General features: G+C 44.9%; 1 protein-coding gene across 1 annotated transcript; it reads left to right on the top strand.

Moving 5' to 3' along the window:
* The first annotated feature begins 7845 nt into the window (after nt 1–7845).
* On the top strand, nt 7846–14505 carry LOC116523266 (caspase recruitment domain-containing protein 11-like). The gene is made up of 4 exons (XM_032238362.1): nt 7846–7910; nt 8446–8660; nt 11600–11737; nt 14162–14505. Exons 1-4 carry the CDS (start codon nt 7846–7848, stop codon nt 14503–14505), a joined length of 762 nt encoding a protein of 253 aa, XP_032094253.1.
* Nucleotides 14506–15498: the final 993 nt, after the last annotated feature.

Below are 15498 nucleotides of genomic sequence, written 5' to 3'. Positions count from 1 at the left end.
GACAATTAGTTCACTTCATTGGTTCGTGACTCTCCGAGGCTCCTTGCCAAGTTTTGCAGCTATCGGCCTGGCAGCTCTCCAAGCCAGATGAGGTCTGTGACTGTAAATCCTCCCTTGAAAGACTTTGCTGGATGTGAAGGAGCAGAATTCACAGTCCATGAATCAAAAGGGTTTTTGTCAGGACAAGAAGAAGTTTGCTTCATGCTCTTGGGAAGTCTCGGTCAGAATACTTGCATTCTCATTTGCTAGGAAAGGAGGGGACAATGCGAAAGCCCACCCCAAGCTCTAGCCGAGATTGTGGCCATAAGTCGGTCTGTTTTTTGTGTAAACGTCCTGACAATTGCAGACATTGTTGATTGTGATTGTTTCACTCCAGTAAAAGTCCCTCCCTTTTCCACCTTTCAGGCAGACAGAGCAATGCAGGTATCCGTTTTCAACCTGCCCGGTTTTATGACCACTTTTGCAAATGTAGCAGTCCTTAAGGGAGTCCATTGCAAACTCCAATTTCTGACCAAAAAATAATAATAATAGATCACAGTCATGTGACTGTGGGATGCTGCAAACAGACACAATTGTGAGCCAGTTGCTGAATGACCACGGGGGGCATCAGAACTTCGAATTTGGGCCATAAGTATCTTTTTTCAGCTTCATCATAACTTTCACCGGTTGCTAAAGAGTTGGTCATAAGTCGAGGATCCTCCATATTCCTCTTGACAGAGTAGAGTGCTTCCAGTTACCAATAAAGGATAATATGTCAGGGTTCCAAGTATAATGTAGAATTAAATCAGAATCAAAGGCAAGACAATCCTTAAAGTTCCAATTTAATAAAGCAGACATTTTAGCACATCTGTGTTAATCCCAATACTGGAAATGACATCAGAATCCCACCCAGTTAAAAGTTCATGATCTTGTCCCCACACCCACAATCCATCACGTGGTCCAATCTTCTTCTTCCACGCTGGCATCCACACCCAGCTGCTTCCGATCAGGTGTGAAAGTGCGGAGACAAAGGATGACCTTGGCTTCTAGTAAAGAATGAAAACAATACATTCCACAATCCTACTCCTGTCTATTCCCCCCTCCCGTCAACTATACTAATGAAACAGCATAATGAAATAAGAGAAAGTGTGGCAGGCCAAAATTCTAAAAGGAATATAAATGCAGGCCTGACAGAATATTTGAAATGAGGAGTCACTGATGCTCCCGGGAGCTTGTTTTTTTGCAGACATTTTATTACCCAACTAGGTAACATCATCAGTGCTAGAAGGGAAGAGCGGGAGGAGGAAGAGCAGGAGGAGGAATGGTGGGGTCCTTGGTGCTCTCTGAGCTTGGTTGTTTTCTTGCAAACATTTCATTACCAATCTATGTGACATCATCAGTGCGGTTTGCTCTCTGTCTCCCTTCTAACTGATGATGTTACCTAGTTGGGTAACGAAATGTCTGCATGAAAACATCCAAGCTCAGAGAGCACCAAGGGCTCTTCGGGATGCAAACTGTCCCACAAAATTAAGAATACTCCGTACGGTAATCCTGTTGGGGTAGGAGACAAACAATAAACTCTTTGTTGCTGCTACAATTTGAACATTTCAAAACCTGAACAGGTGAATTCTGGCCTTTGTTTCCCGGTCAGCCCACATGGCTAACTTCACATCTGCAGTCAGGGGGGGGGGGAATTTGTGCCAGGAGGTTTCCATGGCAGTCGGGCACTTAAGACAGTTTTGTGTCATCCCTGAAGTGGCATTCAAATCAGAGGCTGTGAGAACAAGTGTGATAAAGCCCATGCATGTTGTAACTATTTAAAACTCTCCTCGTGGACGGTTGAGGCGAAGGCGGGGAGGGGAGGGGAGGGGAAGTTTTGCGAAAGAGAAGGAGGGAGAAGAAGGGAGGGAGATGGAGGCAAGAGAGGACGTGAAGCTGAGCAGCAGAAGGACGAAGCTTCTCTTAAACCTCCCCAAAGGATTCAGACTGGCATCTTCTCAACCGCTTTTGATTCCTCCTCTTAAAATGCCGAATGACAATTTTGTATTCGTTTTGATCGCCGAATGACAATTTTGTACCTGTTTTGATCATGGCCCTGTTCCCAGTTTGCAGGGAACAGGGGGAATTTGAGAGACCACCGATTTATTTATTATTTTACTTGTTTTTCTCGTCAAGCATGTACGAGGTAACAGAGACAAGTATAGACATGATTATGAATACATGAAATGAATGCGAATACAAAGGAGCATTAGGACAGGGACGGAAGGCTCGCTGGTGCACTCATGCACACCCCTTAAAGACCTCTTAGGAATGGGGTAAGGTCAACAGTAGACAGTCGAAGGTTAAAGTTATGGGAATTTAGGGATGTAACAACGGAGTCAGGTAGAGCATTCCAGGCGTTGACCACTCTGTTGCTGAAGTCGTATTTTCTGCAATCGAGTTTGGAGCGGTTGACCTTGAGTTTGTATCTATTCTGAGCTCATGTGTTGTTGTGGTTGAAGCTGAAGTATTCATTGACAAGTAGGACATCGTAGCAGATAATTTTATGTACTACGCTTACGTCGGATCGAAGACAACATAGTTCTAAGTTGTCCAAGCCCAAAATTTCAAGCCTGGTGTCTTAAGGTATTCAGTTGTGAGCAGAGGAGTGGAGGACTCTTCTCGTGAAACACCTCTAGACTCACTCGATCGTATTAATGTCCGATATACCGTGTGGATTCCAGGCAGACGAGCTGTATTCGAGGATTGGTCTGGCAAAGGTTTTGTATATGCCCTAGTTAGCAGTATAATATTACCGGAGATGAAGCTACGCAAGATCAGGTTAACAACTCTTAATGCCTTTTTTTTTTAGCTAAGCAAGCGTTGGCAAAACCCTGCTTCAGTTTTCCTAAATTTCTGTGTGATATGCAAACATTCACTTTATTTTCCTTGGATTTAAGGTTATTAATTTCCACAGGCGTTCCCTTTACCTAGTTCCCAGGTAGACCGCGACTTAAAACCCCTTGTTTAGTGACCGTTGGAAATCACAATGGCCCTGATTTATAACTGTTTTGTAGGGTCTCCTCCTTGGGAGGGGTGGGGGCTGGACTTGAAGATCTACAAGGTCTCTTCCAACTATGTTAATCTGTTAAAAAAATATGCCCAAGGTTGCCTGATCAAATTTGGACGCCTGGCAACTCGCTCCTATTGATGGTTGCAGCGTCCCGAGGTCACGCGATCACCTTTGGTGAGCATCCAACAATGGGGAAGCAGATTTACTTAACAGCAGTGTTACTAACTGGACAACTGCCGTGATTTACTTAGCAACTGTTCTGATCCCCCTCGTTCCACACCAAAGCACTCTCCGAGCCAAAGATAAGTTACGGCATGTAATTAACAGACAGACAGGTCCTTGGCAGCAAACTGGCGCAGACAAGCTTGGGCAGCAATAAACACAGATCAGGCTTGGCAGCAATCCAGCCTGCCAAGCTCAGAACAACGTTCTCCAACATTCATTCCTGCGTTGACTTCTGCAAGAGGGGCGCGTGCAAAAGTAGTCTTTTTATAGTCTGGAGAGGAGCCTAATGACCACCAGCTGAGTGCAATCACCTCCTGTAACTGCACAACTGTTCCTGACACTATTAGCTCTTCGGTGCTGTGCATCCAGGAACAACTCACTGCTGGCGTCTGGATCACTCTCCCTTGTCTCCTCCCCACTGGTCCAAGGCTCAGGTGCCACTTGGTGGCCAACCAGCCTCTCTGTGCCCTGCTCGGAGTCGGAACCTTGTCCAGGGTCCTCCACATCCTCCAGAGCCAACTCATCGGGCCCCTCGCTGTTGGAGTCTGGTGGCAGCTCCAATGGCTCCTGCTGGGCCACAACAGCAACAGTGGCAAGAAAGGTTATAAAATGGGGCAAAACTCGCTGAGTCTCGCTTGGCGACAGAAATTTTGGGGCTCAAATTGTGGTCGTGGGTCAAGGGCTTCCTGTGCATTCACTGCAAAGCATCCTAGTTTTAAACCCCAAATGCAGTATCGCAGCATACATACAACCCTCCCCCCTTTCACATTCCACAATCCGGCATCGCAACATTTTTTTTTTACATTTACCCGTGACTATGTCAAACAGCCAAAGAGGCGTTGCACACCTCGTCTTACTCTCTGGGAAAGGTTTCTGCTAAGCCTTCCCTTAGCCTCATGCCTGCATTATTTCTACATCCTCACAGCTTCCCGCGGCCAACATTCAGCCCCCAGCGGAGGCTAAAACCTTCCATAATTCATCATTTCTCTAAAGCCGCACATGGGCCGTCCCCTTTTTTTCCCCTCATAAGCCATGGTTTGCTGGATAAACAACAGATGGCTCTGCAGCCTTGTCGTTGGTTAAGCCTCCGTGTTTGTGGCTAGGACAATATAAATGGTGATACTGAGATCCAGCCAATTCTGGCTCGTTGGGGCATCGATCCAAATAAAACAGCCATTCTGGGAGCAACAAAATAGCTATTAATAATTTGCACACACAAAAAAAGTGTGGTGGGTTTTGTAAGATAACCAGCTGAGGGTGAGGTTGGGTTTTCTGCTGGGATGGATGTCGGCACCAGCTATAATTTCTCTGTCTTACGTTTCACTTACTTGTAACAACCGCAGGGCTGGTGTGAGGCTGCTTAGGATCACCTCCCCACAATGCTTATGGCCACAGCTGCATCAACAGCGAGTGTGTTTTCTTTGGCCCACAGTGTTCTTCCTTGCCTCCATTCACTTATCTCCACGACTCTTTTTTTCCTCCTCTGTGTAAATGCCAACACGGGGCTTGCTGCAGACGAGTGTGATTCGTTGGCCTGTTTCATTTCTGGGAGGGGGGGCGGTGTGTTTCCGCACCTGTCTATAGACAGAGTGATGCCAGGAACAGTTGACTCTCAGAGAGAATTGAAGAGGATGTCCCAATATCCTTTTCACCTTCTCTACTCACCTTTCTTATTAGTATCATTATTGTGACTATTATTACTCTGTTGCTTTGCACTTAGAGCCTCTGCACTAGAGACAAATTCCTTGTTTGTTTAATCATACTTGGCCAATTAAGTATTTCTCTTCTCTCCTCTCCTCTCCTCTTCTCTCCTCTCCTCCATTCATACGATATTCTATTCTATTCTATTTTACTCTACTCTACTCTATTTTACCCTACCCTATTCTACTCTACTCATTAGTCTGTTCTGTTCTACATTCTATTTTGCATTCTGCATTCTATTCTATTCTGTTCTATGTTCTATTTTCCATTCTGCATTCTACTCTACCATACTCTACCCTACCCTACCCTACCCTACCCTATCCTATCCTATCCTATCCTATCCTTACCTATTCTATTCTTACCTATTCTATTCTTACCTATTCTATTCATTAATCTGTTCTATTCTGTTCTATGTTCTATTTTCCATTCTGCATTCTACTCTACCATACTCTACCCTACCCTAACCTACCCTACCCTACCCTATCCTATCCTATCCTATCCTATCCTTACCTATTCTATTCTTACCTATTCTATTCTTACCTATTCTATTCATTAATCTGTTCTATTCTGTTCTATGTTCTATTTTCCATTCTGCATTCTACTCTACCATACTCTACCCTACCCTACCCTACCCTACCCTATTCTATTCTATTCTTACCTATTCTATTCTTACCTATTCTATTCATTAATCTGTTCTATACATTAATCTGTTCTATTCTGTTCTATGTTCTATTTTTCATTCTGCATTCTATCCTACCCTACCCTACCCAATTCTACTCTACTCTACTCTACTCTACTTTACCCTACCCTATTCTACTCTACTCATTAGTCTGTTCTGTTCTACATTCTATTTTGCATTCTGCATTCTACTCTATTCTGTTCTGTTCTATGTTCTATTTTCCATTCTGTATTCTACTCTACCATACTCTACCCTACCCTACCCTACCCTATTCTATTCTACTCTATTCTATTCTATTCTATTCTATTCTATTCTATTCTATTCTATTCTTACCTATTCTTACCTATTCTTACCTATTCTTACCTATTCTATTCTTACCTATTCTATTCATTAATCTGTTCTATTCTGTTCTATGTTCTATTTTCCATTCTGCATTCTACTCTACCATACTCTACCCTACCCTAACCTACCCTACCCTACCCTATCCTATCCTATCCTATCCTATCCTTACCTATTCTATTCTTACCTATTCTATTCTTACCTATTCTATTCATTAATCTGTTCTATTCTGTTCTATGTTCTATTTTCCATTCTGCATTCTACTCTACCATACTCTACCCTACCCTACCCTACCCTACCCTATTCTATTCTATTCTTACCTATTCTATTCTTACCTATTCTATTCATTAATCTGTTCTATACATTAATCTGTTCTATTCTGTTCTATGTTCTATTTTTCATTCTGCATTCTATCCTACCCTACCCTACCCAATTCTACTCTACTCTACTCTACTCTACTTTACCCTACCCTATTCTACTCTACTCATTAGTCTGTTCTGTTCTACATTCTATTTTGCATTCTGCATTCTACTCTATTCTGTTCTGTTCTATGTTCTATTTTCCATTCTGTATTCTACTCTACCATACTCTACCCTACCCTACCCTACCCTATTCTATTCTACTCTATTCTATTCTATTCTATTCTATTCTATTCTATTCTATTCTATTCTATTCTATTCTTACCTATTCTTACCTATTCTTACCTATTCTATTCTTACCTATTCTATTCATTAATCTGTTCTATTCTGTTCTATGTTCTATTTTTCATTCTGCATTCTGCATTCTACCCTACCCTACCCTACCCTACCCAATTCTACTCTACTCTACTCTACTCTACTCTACTCTATTCTATTCTATTCTATTCTATTCTATTCTGCTTGTTTGCTGAATTCTGTAAAGCAATTCCTTCTCTCTTCCTATTGCTCCTGCTTTTTGGGGCAGTGCGGAATCAGGACACAAATGGGCAGCCTTGTTGCATGTTGCCCTGGGAACAAAGGGTTGGGAACCATCATTCCAAGACCACCCTCGTCCACAAAACCTGGATCTCTAAGATATCTTGGCTTGTGGCATCCATCTCCTGGCTTGGCGCAACCCTTGTCCGAATACAAGATGTTCATTCATCCTGTTACTCTGAGGCCTCCTGCATAAAGTTGATTTTCTAGGTTATCGTTGCAAGCCTCCTGCTATCTAGGTTAGCTGTTTTTTTCTCCGTTAAGTGAAAAGCGAAAAGAAAAGGCTGAATAAAAGTGGTTTCCTCTGCTATTTGGCGGTGCAATCTCAAGAAAAGAGATGCGGCCTTAAGGAAAGGCACTTCAGATCATAGTTGAAAAAAAATGGTCGTAAAAAATTAATGAATGGCCATCCTTAATTGCAACCTAAAAATACGCCTTCAAAGGAGGGGAGAGAGAGAGAGAGAAACCATGCAAATGGTGCTTTTTTATTTTATTTTTTCAAAAGAGAAGGAGACGTTTCTTTGCTTTGAGGTAAAGCATCAGGGACGCGGTGGCTCAGTGGCTAAGACGCTGAGCTTATCAATCAGAAAGGTCGGCAGTTTGGTGATTCGAATCCCTAGCGCCGCATAACAGGGTGAGCTCCCGTGACTTGTCCCAGCTACTGCCAACCTAGCAGTTCGAAAGCACATAAAAATGTAGGTAGACAAATAGGAACCACCTTTGATGGGAAGGGAACAGAATTCCGTGCGCCTTCGGCGTTTAGTCATGCCAGCCACATGACCACGGAGACGTCTTCGGACAATGCTGGCTCTTCAGCTTCGAAACGGAGATGAGCACCGCCCCCTAGAATCAGGAACGAATAGTACGTATGTGTGAGGGGAACCTTTACTTTTATAGCATCAGGACATCTGATGAACATGGGTAGAATCCATGAGACTTTGTGGCATAATAAAACCAGTTACGCTCACTCAATTCTTTTTCTGTAAGCTTTCTTCTGGACAAGATGTTGGACCTTCAACAGATTGATATTTAGAATAGAATAACAGAGTTGGAAGGGATCTTGGAGGTCTTCTAGTCCAATCCCCTGCCTAGGTAGGAAACCCACTTCAGAAAAATGGCTTCTCCAGCATCTTCTTAAAGACTTCCAGTGTTGGGGCATTCACAACTTCTGCTGTTCCACTGATTAATTGTTCTAACTATCAGGAAATTTCTCCTCAGTTCTAAGTTGCTTCTCTCCTTGATTAGTTTCCACCCATTGCTTCTTGTCCTGCCCTCAGGTGTTTTGGAGGATAGCTTGATTCCCTCTTCTTTGTGGCAATCCCTGAGATATTGGAAGATGCTATCATGTCTCCCCTAGTCCTCCTTTTCATTAAACTAGACATACTCAGTTCCTGCAACCGTTCTTCTTATGCTTTAGCCTCCAGTCCCTTAATCCTCCTTGTTGTTCTTTTCTGGACAAAATGTGGGATCTTTCTGGAACCAAACTGTCTTTCCTTTTTCTCTACATCTTCTTTTAGGGAGAAGTGTGGGAAAATGGACGAGTGCCTCGAAACCTTGAAGGACGAAGAGGAAGCTCTATGGGAGAACGTTGAATGCAATCGTCATATGCTGACCCGTTACATCAACCCCGCCAAGCTGACCCCGTACCTGCGCCAGTGCAAAGTCTTGGACGAGCAGGATGAAGATGAGGTCCTCAACTCCCCGATGCTCCTCTCCAAGATCAACCGGGCTGGTAAGATGAACCACCAAGCTCAGAGAGCATCAAGGAACCACTACAACCCGTGGTGGCAAATTTATGGCATGCGGAGCCCTCTCCGCTGGCATGTCAGCCGTCACCCAGTTTAGCTGCACCATGCATGCGTGCACGCCTCCCGCCAGCCACCTGATTTTCAGGTCTCAGCAGCGCATGCAGGAGATGTGCACGCATTCACAGTGGGGTTGCATGCACATTCACAGGGGGGTTGCATGGACATTCATGGGGGCAGGGGGTATCACACATGTGCATGGAGGGAGTGCAGGGGGGGAGGTGTGCCCCCCACCCCATCTTTGGTTTCAGGAGGCTTTGGGAAAGCCTGCTAGTCACAAAACAGGGCATTGGGGAGTGCGGTGCCCCCACTGTGGCCCGTTTTTGGTCCCAGGAGGCTTCAGGGAGGCCGAGGTGGCGCAGTGGTTAGGGCGCAGTACTGCAGGCCACTTCAGCTGACTGTTATCTGCAGTTCAGCGGTTCTAACATGGCATTGGGGAGTGCGGCGCCCCCACTGTGGCCCGTTTCTGGTCCCAGGAGGCTTCAAGAGCCGAGGTGGCGCAGTGGTTAGGGTACAGTACTGCAGGCCACTTCAGCTGACTGTTATCTGCAGTTCAGCGGTTCTAATCTCACCGGCTCAAGGTTGACTCAGCCTTCCATCCTTCCGAGGTGGGTGAAATGAGGACCCGGATTGTTGGGGGAAATATGCTGACTCTCTGTAAACCGCTTAGAGAGGCCTGAAAGGCCTATGAAGCGGTATATAAGTCTACTGCTATTGCTATTGCTATTGAAGCGGTAGATAAGTCTAACTGCTATTGCTATCTATCTATCTATCTATCTATCTATCTATCTATCTATCTATCATCTATCATCTATCATCTATCATCTATCTATCTATCTGGGTGAAATGAGGACCCAGACTGTGGGGGCAATATGCTGACTCTGTAAACCGCTTAGAGAGGGCTGAAAGCCCTATGAAGCGGTTTATAAGTCTAACTGCTATTGCTAATGCTAAAACTAGGCAAGGGGGGTCACACATGTGCGTGGGGGGAGAGGGGGGATTGCATGCATGCGCACAGGAGCGGGAGGGAGCAGGGCGCATTGCATTATGGGGCAGCCATGCACACATGCACATGGGCTGCCGCAGCGCACAGTTTTTGGCATGCAAAGAGAAAAGGGTTAGCCATCCCTTCCCTCTAGCCAACCACTTATCTGCAGAAATATTAGCGGCAAAGATTACAACAAAGTTGTAATCTTAACCAGACGGGGCAGGGGTGGGGTTTGGGGGAAATCTTGTTGGCGGGATTGAACGGAGTAGGAGTTCCAGACCGCTTCCCCAGCCTTCCTTGGAGACCCAGTACTTATTCCCCCTTTAGCTAAGCCTTTAAAGGTCAATTAGTTTATCATTCAGGTTTTATTACAATTGCCTTTATTTTATTCTTGGAAACTGTAAAAGCCACCTTAAATGTTAATTTTTTTTTTAGCAGAAGGACAGCATATCAATTTGGTGTTTAAACAAATGGCATTACATTCCGGGAGGTTTATATGCAGAGTACCCGTTCTGCTAAATGTTATGCATGAGGCTTGTTCTGTCTTGCTTTGATATTCTGCGGAGGGTTTTTTTTTTTAATGGCGTATTCTTTTGAGTTGTTTTGGTTGGTGCTGGGAAAGGTAATTTCACAGGCTGTATTGTGTGTGTGTGTGTGTGTGTTATGTCAAAGCACCTGGTATGCCCAAATATGGGAGGGAGCATACTGCTTCCCTTTTGCCTTTCGGCTCCCTGGGAGCCTTCCAGGCAGGAAACCATTCTTGTGTTGTATTTGTGCTGATAAATAAATGAAGTATAGATCTATTTCAAGCTATTTAGCTCTCATCAGCTAGCCATACCCTTACTGGGATTCAAGCCTGGGCTGTTTTTTTTCATATTAGGCAATTGTATTAACCTCTAAGCCACAAGCTCTCCTCCCTTATCAGCTGAGCCAAGGAAATAAGTAAGTCTTATGTCGGAGCACCTGGTATGCCCAAATATGGGAGGGAGCATACTGCTTCCCTTTTGCCTTTCAGCTCCACCCTGGGAGCCTTCCAGGCAGGAAACCAATCTTGTGTTGTATTTGTGCTGATAAATAAATGAAGTATAGATCTATTTCAAGCTATTTAACTCTCATCAGCTAGCCATACTCTTGTTGGGATTCAAACCTGGGCTGTTTTTACATATTAGGCAGTTGTATTAACCTCTAAGCCACAAGCTCTCCTCCCTTGCCAGCTGAGCCAAGGAAATAAGTAAGTCTTATGTCGAAGCACCTGGCATGCCCAAATATGGGAGGGAGCATACTGCTTCCCTTTTGCCTTTCGGCTCCACCCTGGGAGCCTTCCAGGCAGGAAACCATTCTTGTGTTGCATTTTTGCTGATAAATAAACAAAGGGAGCCTAGTATAGATCTATTTCAATCTATTCAGCTCTCATCAGCTAGCTATACCCTTGCTGGGATTCGAACCTGGGCTGTTTTTACATATTAGGCAGTTATTTGGACACACCAGGTGCTTTGACATAACACTTAATCATTCCCCTGGCTCAGCTGATGAGGGAGGAGAGCTTGTGGCTTAGAGGCTAATACAACTGCCTAACATGTAAAAACAGCCCGGGTTCAAATCCCAGCAAAGGGTATGGCTAGCTGATGAGACCTAAATAGCTTGAAATAGATCTATACTAGTCTCCCTTCGTTTATTTATCAGCAAAAATGCAATGCACACACGCACACAGGCACAAACACACACACTCACACACACATATATAATTTCTCACGTGTTCTACAGCTAACGATCATTCGTCTCATGCCACTTTCACCTCTTCTTACCTCGTTTGTAATTTCGGTTTCAAATTGAAATTCTCTATTTTAGTAACCAGATCAATGTTTGGCCTGATTGTAGGTCGTCTCCTGGACATCCTTCATACAAAGGGAGAGAGGGGCTACGTGGTCTTCTTGGAGAGCCTTGAGTTTTACTATCCTGAACTCTACAAATTAGTAACGGGGAAGGAACCCACGCGGCGTTTTTCTACTATCGTTGGTAAGTGGGGTTCACTTTTGGGGGGGGATCTGTTATTCCAAACAATCAATATAGGGGAAATCCTTTATAAACTTTCTTGGTTCTTTGTTGCTTGGACCAGAGTACGGGAAAAGAACTAGAAATGTAGGACATTAGGTTTCTGATATATTGTACAGATAATCCTCAAGGTTCAATCACAATTAAGGCTCAGGGGCTGAGAGGCTGAGTTTGTCGATCAGAAAGATCGGCAGTTTGGCGGTTCGAGTCCCTAGCACCGTGTAATGGTGTGAGCTCCCGTGACTTGTCCCAGCTTCTGCCAACCTAGCAGTTCGAAAGCATGTAAAAAATGCAAGTAGAAAAATAGGAACCACCTTTGGTGGGAAGGGAACAGAATTCCGTGCGCCTTCGACGTTGAGTCATGCCGGCCATATGACCACGGAGACGTCTTTGGACAGCGCTGGCTCTTCGGCTTTGAAATGGAGATGAGCACCGCCCCCTAGAGTCGGGAACGACTAGCACATATGTGTGAGGAGAATCTTTACCTTTACTTATAATCACAATTGAGACAAGAATTTTCATTGTCTATGGAGATTCTCAGTCATCCAGGTCTTGGTTGTCCCAAAGGAGCTTTTTTCAGGAGGCAACTGGACTTTCTGATTTTCCTTTGAAGACATTTCTCTTCTCATCCAAGAAGCTTCTTCATCTCTGACTGGATGGTGAAGAATGGAAGGATTTATATTCCTTGCAGACAGAGCTGGTCATTTGCATCCTTTTAAAGAGTCCATGAGGCTACTTGGACCTGGAAGTCTTCACACCCATCTACACTACTCAGGTGACCCGCAGATAAACCTCCAAGTGGCCTCAATGACCCTCTAAAGAGGATGAAAATGACCAGCTCTCTCTGCAAGGAATATAAATCCTTCCCTTCCCCATCATCCAGTCAGAGCTGAAGAAACGTCCTCAAAGAAAAACCAGGAAGTCCAGTTGGCCCTTGAAAAAAAACTTTCGAGGAAAGAATTCCCATTGAGTCACATCCAATTTTACAACTGTTTGCCATGGTTGTTAAGTGAACCCAACTTTCCCCCATTGACTTTTCTTTGTTGGAAGATGAGAGGTCATACAGTTAATCCTCAACGTTCAACCACAATCGGGACAAGCATTTCCATCACCTGTGCATGGCCCTCCTGAGCGCCGTTTTCATTGGCAGAGGAGCCAGTCTTTCGATGTTTCCAGGGTGGACTCACAGGGCAAATCTAAGCACTAGGCACTAAGATCCGGCCAGAGGTTGGTTCCTACCAGTTCGCACCAGTTCGGTAGAACCGTTCGTCCAAATCTACCGAACCGGTTAGAAGAGGTTCCACCAGTGGACCCGGAAAGCAGGCCACACCTACAGAAAAGGTTCCAAAAAGTTTTGAAACTCACCACTCACACACACCCAGACTCACACAGTGAGAGAAAGAGAAAGAGAAAGAAAGGAAGAAAGAAATAAAAAAAGAAAAAAGAGAGAAAAAGTGAGCGAGAGATGAAAGAAAAAAAAGGAAAAAGGGACAGAGAGACAAAAGGAAGGAGAGAGAGAGGGGGGAAAAGAGAGAGAGAGAGAGAGAGAGAGAGAGAGAACATATCGCCGCAAGCCAACTCCACCAGGTCACATGGCCGGCAAGCACTCCACACAAAGGAGGCCACACCCATGGAGTAGGTTCAAAAAAATTTTGAAACCCACCACTGACACACACACACACAGAGACAGAGAAAGAAAGGAAGAAAGAAAGAAATAAAAAAGAAAAAAGTAAGAAAAAGTGAGCGAGAGATGAAAGAAAAAAAGGAAAAAGGGACAGAGAGACAAAGGAAGGGGAGAGAGAGAGAGAGAGAGAGAGAGAGAGAGAGAGAGAACATGGCCGGCAAGCCACTCCCACCAGGTCACATGGCCGGCAAGCCACTCCCACAAAGGGGGCCACACCCACAGAGTAGGTTCAAAAAAAAATTGAAACCCACCACTGACAAACACACAAACACACAGACTCACACAGAGAGAGAAAGGAAGGAAGGAAGAAATAAAAAAAGAAAAAGAAAGAAAAAGTGAGCGCGAGAGATGAAGAAAAAAGAAAAAAGGGACAGAGAGACTAAAGGAAGGAAAGAGAGAGAGAGAGAGAGAGAGAGAGAGAGAGAGAGAGAGAAACACATGGCCGGCAAGCCACTCCCACCAGGTCACATGGCCGGCAAGCCACTCCCAACAAAGGAGGCCACACCCGCAGAGTCGGTTCGAAAAATTTTTGAAAACCCACCACTGGATCCGGCCCACAGGTTTGACACCCCTGGTCTACAGGTTTTTTTGGACCATGGTGTTTAGCCCCATTCTGATCAATTGAACACTTCCTGCTACTCACCACCATTAGCTTGTTGCGATGACTTACTTTGTGCCGGCTTCTTTCTCTGTTTGCATCGCAGTAGAAGAGGGACACGAGGGTCTCACTCACTTCCTGATGAACGAGATCATAAAGCTGCAGCAGCAAGTCAAGACGAAGGACGCCCAGCGCTGCGAGCTCTTGGCCAAGTCCCGCCAGATGGAAGACGAGAGGAAGCAGCTGAAGCTCAACAAGATCGAGCTCCTCACCTTCCAGGAGAGATACAACAAAATGAAAGATGAGAGGAACAATTACAACGACGAGCTGATCAAGGTGAAGGATGAGAACTACAACCTGGCGATGAGGTACGCCCAGCTCAGCGAAGAGAAGAACATGGCCGTGATGAGAAGCCGAGACCTTCAGCTCCAGGTGAGAGGAAGTTCTTGAGAACATTGGGTTCCTCTTTTGCATTAGGTGATCCTTTCATTCGGTGGTCTTCAGTCCATGTTTTTAACAAATCGCCAGTGTTTGATTCATATAAAACCCCAAACCAGCAAAGCACTTTAGGGTTTAAGTGGCACCCTTGAATGAATGGGTTGACAGGCCATATTTGAGGGCATCATGTAGGAGGCAGTACAGAGGTGGGTTCCTACCAGTTCGCACCAGTTTGGTAGAACCGGTTCGTCACATTTTTGAAACCCACCACTGACACACACACACACACACACACACACACACACACACACACACAGACTCACACAGAGAGAGAAAGAGAAAGAGAAAGGAAGGAAGGAAGGAAGGAAGGAAGGAAGAAAGAAGAAAAAAGAAAGAAAAAAGTGAGAGAGAGATGAAAGAAAAAAAGAAAAAGGGACAGAGAGACAAAAGGAAGGGAAGAGAGAGAGAGGGAGAGAGAGAGAAAACACATGGCCGGCAAGCCACTCCCACCAGGTCACATGGCCAGCAAGCCACTCCCACCAAGGAAGCCACACCCACAGAGTAGGTTCGAAAAAAATTTGAAACCCACCACTGAGGCAGTAGCAAGAAACCTATAGCTCTCCATCAATTTCTGATGATGTTATCCATTCAATCATGTCCAGCTCTTGGTGATTCTATCAGCCAGGTCTCTCCACATCTTCTTCTCTTCTGCACTACCTCTTTGAGTTGTCCTATGCTCTGGTTGGGGTCAGCTCTGATGGTGCCCAGCCACCGCGTTCTTTGATGGCCTGGTTTCCTTTCACCGCTAACTCTTCGAAACCTAATTGCTTCCTCCAGTGAATTCCCCCACACAGCCAAAATAAGTGACAGCAGATCCAACACAATCCCAAACCAACATAACCAAGGGTGAGAGATCTTCGTAAATTAGGTTCAATGGCAACTGAATGAAAAAGGACCTTCTAGATTAGAAACTAGAGTTTTTCACAGCTCTTGGACCCCCAAATG

Source organism: Thamnophis elegans, unplaced genomic scaffold, assembly GCF_009769535.1.
Source record: "Thamnophis elegans isolate rThaEle1 unplaced genomic scaffold, rThaEle1.pri scaffold_132_arrow_ctg1, whole genome shotgun sequence".
Taxonomy (NCBI): domain Eukaryota; kingdom Metazoa; phylum Chordata; class Lepidosauria; order Squamata; family Colubridae; genus Thamnophis; species Thamnophis elegans.
Note: the sequence above shows the minus strand (reverse complement) of the source record. Positions and strands in the feature narration are given on the sequence as shown.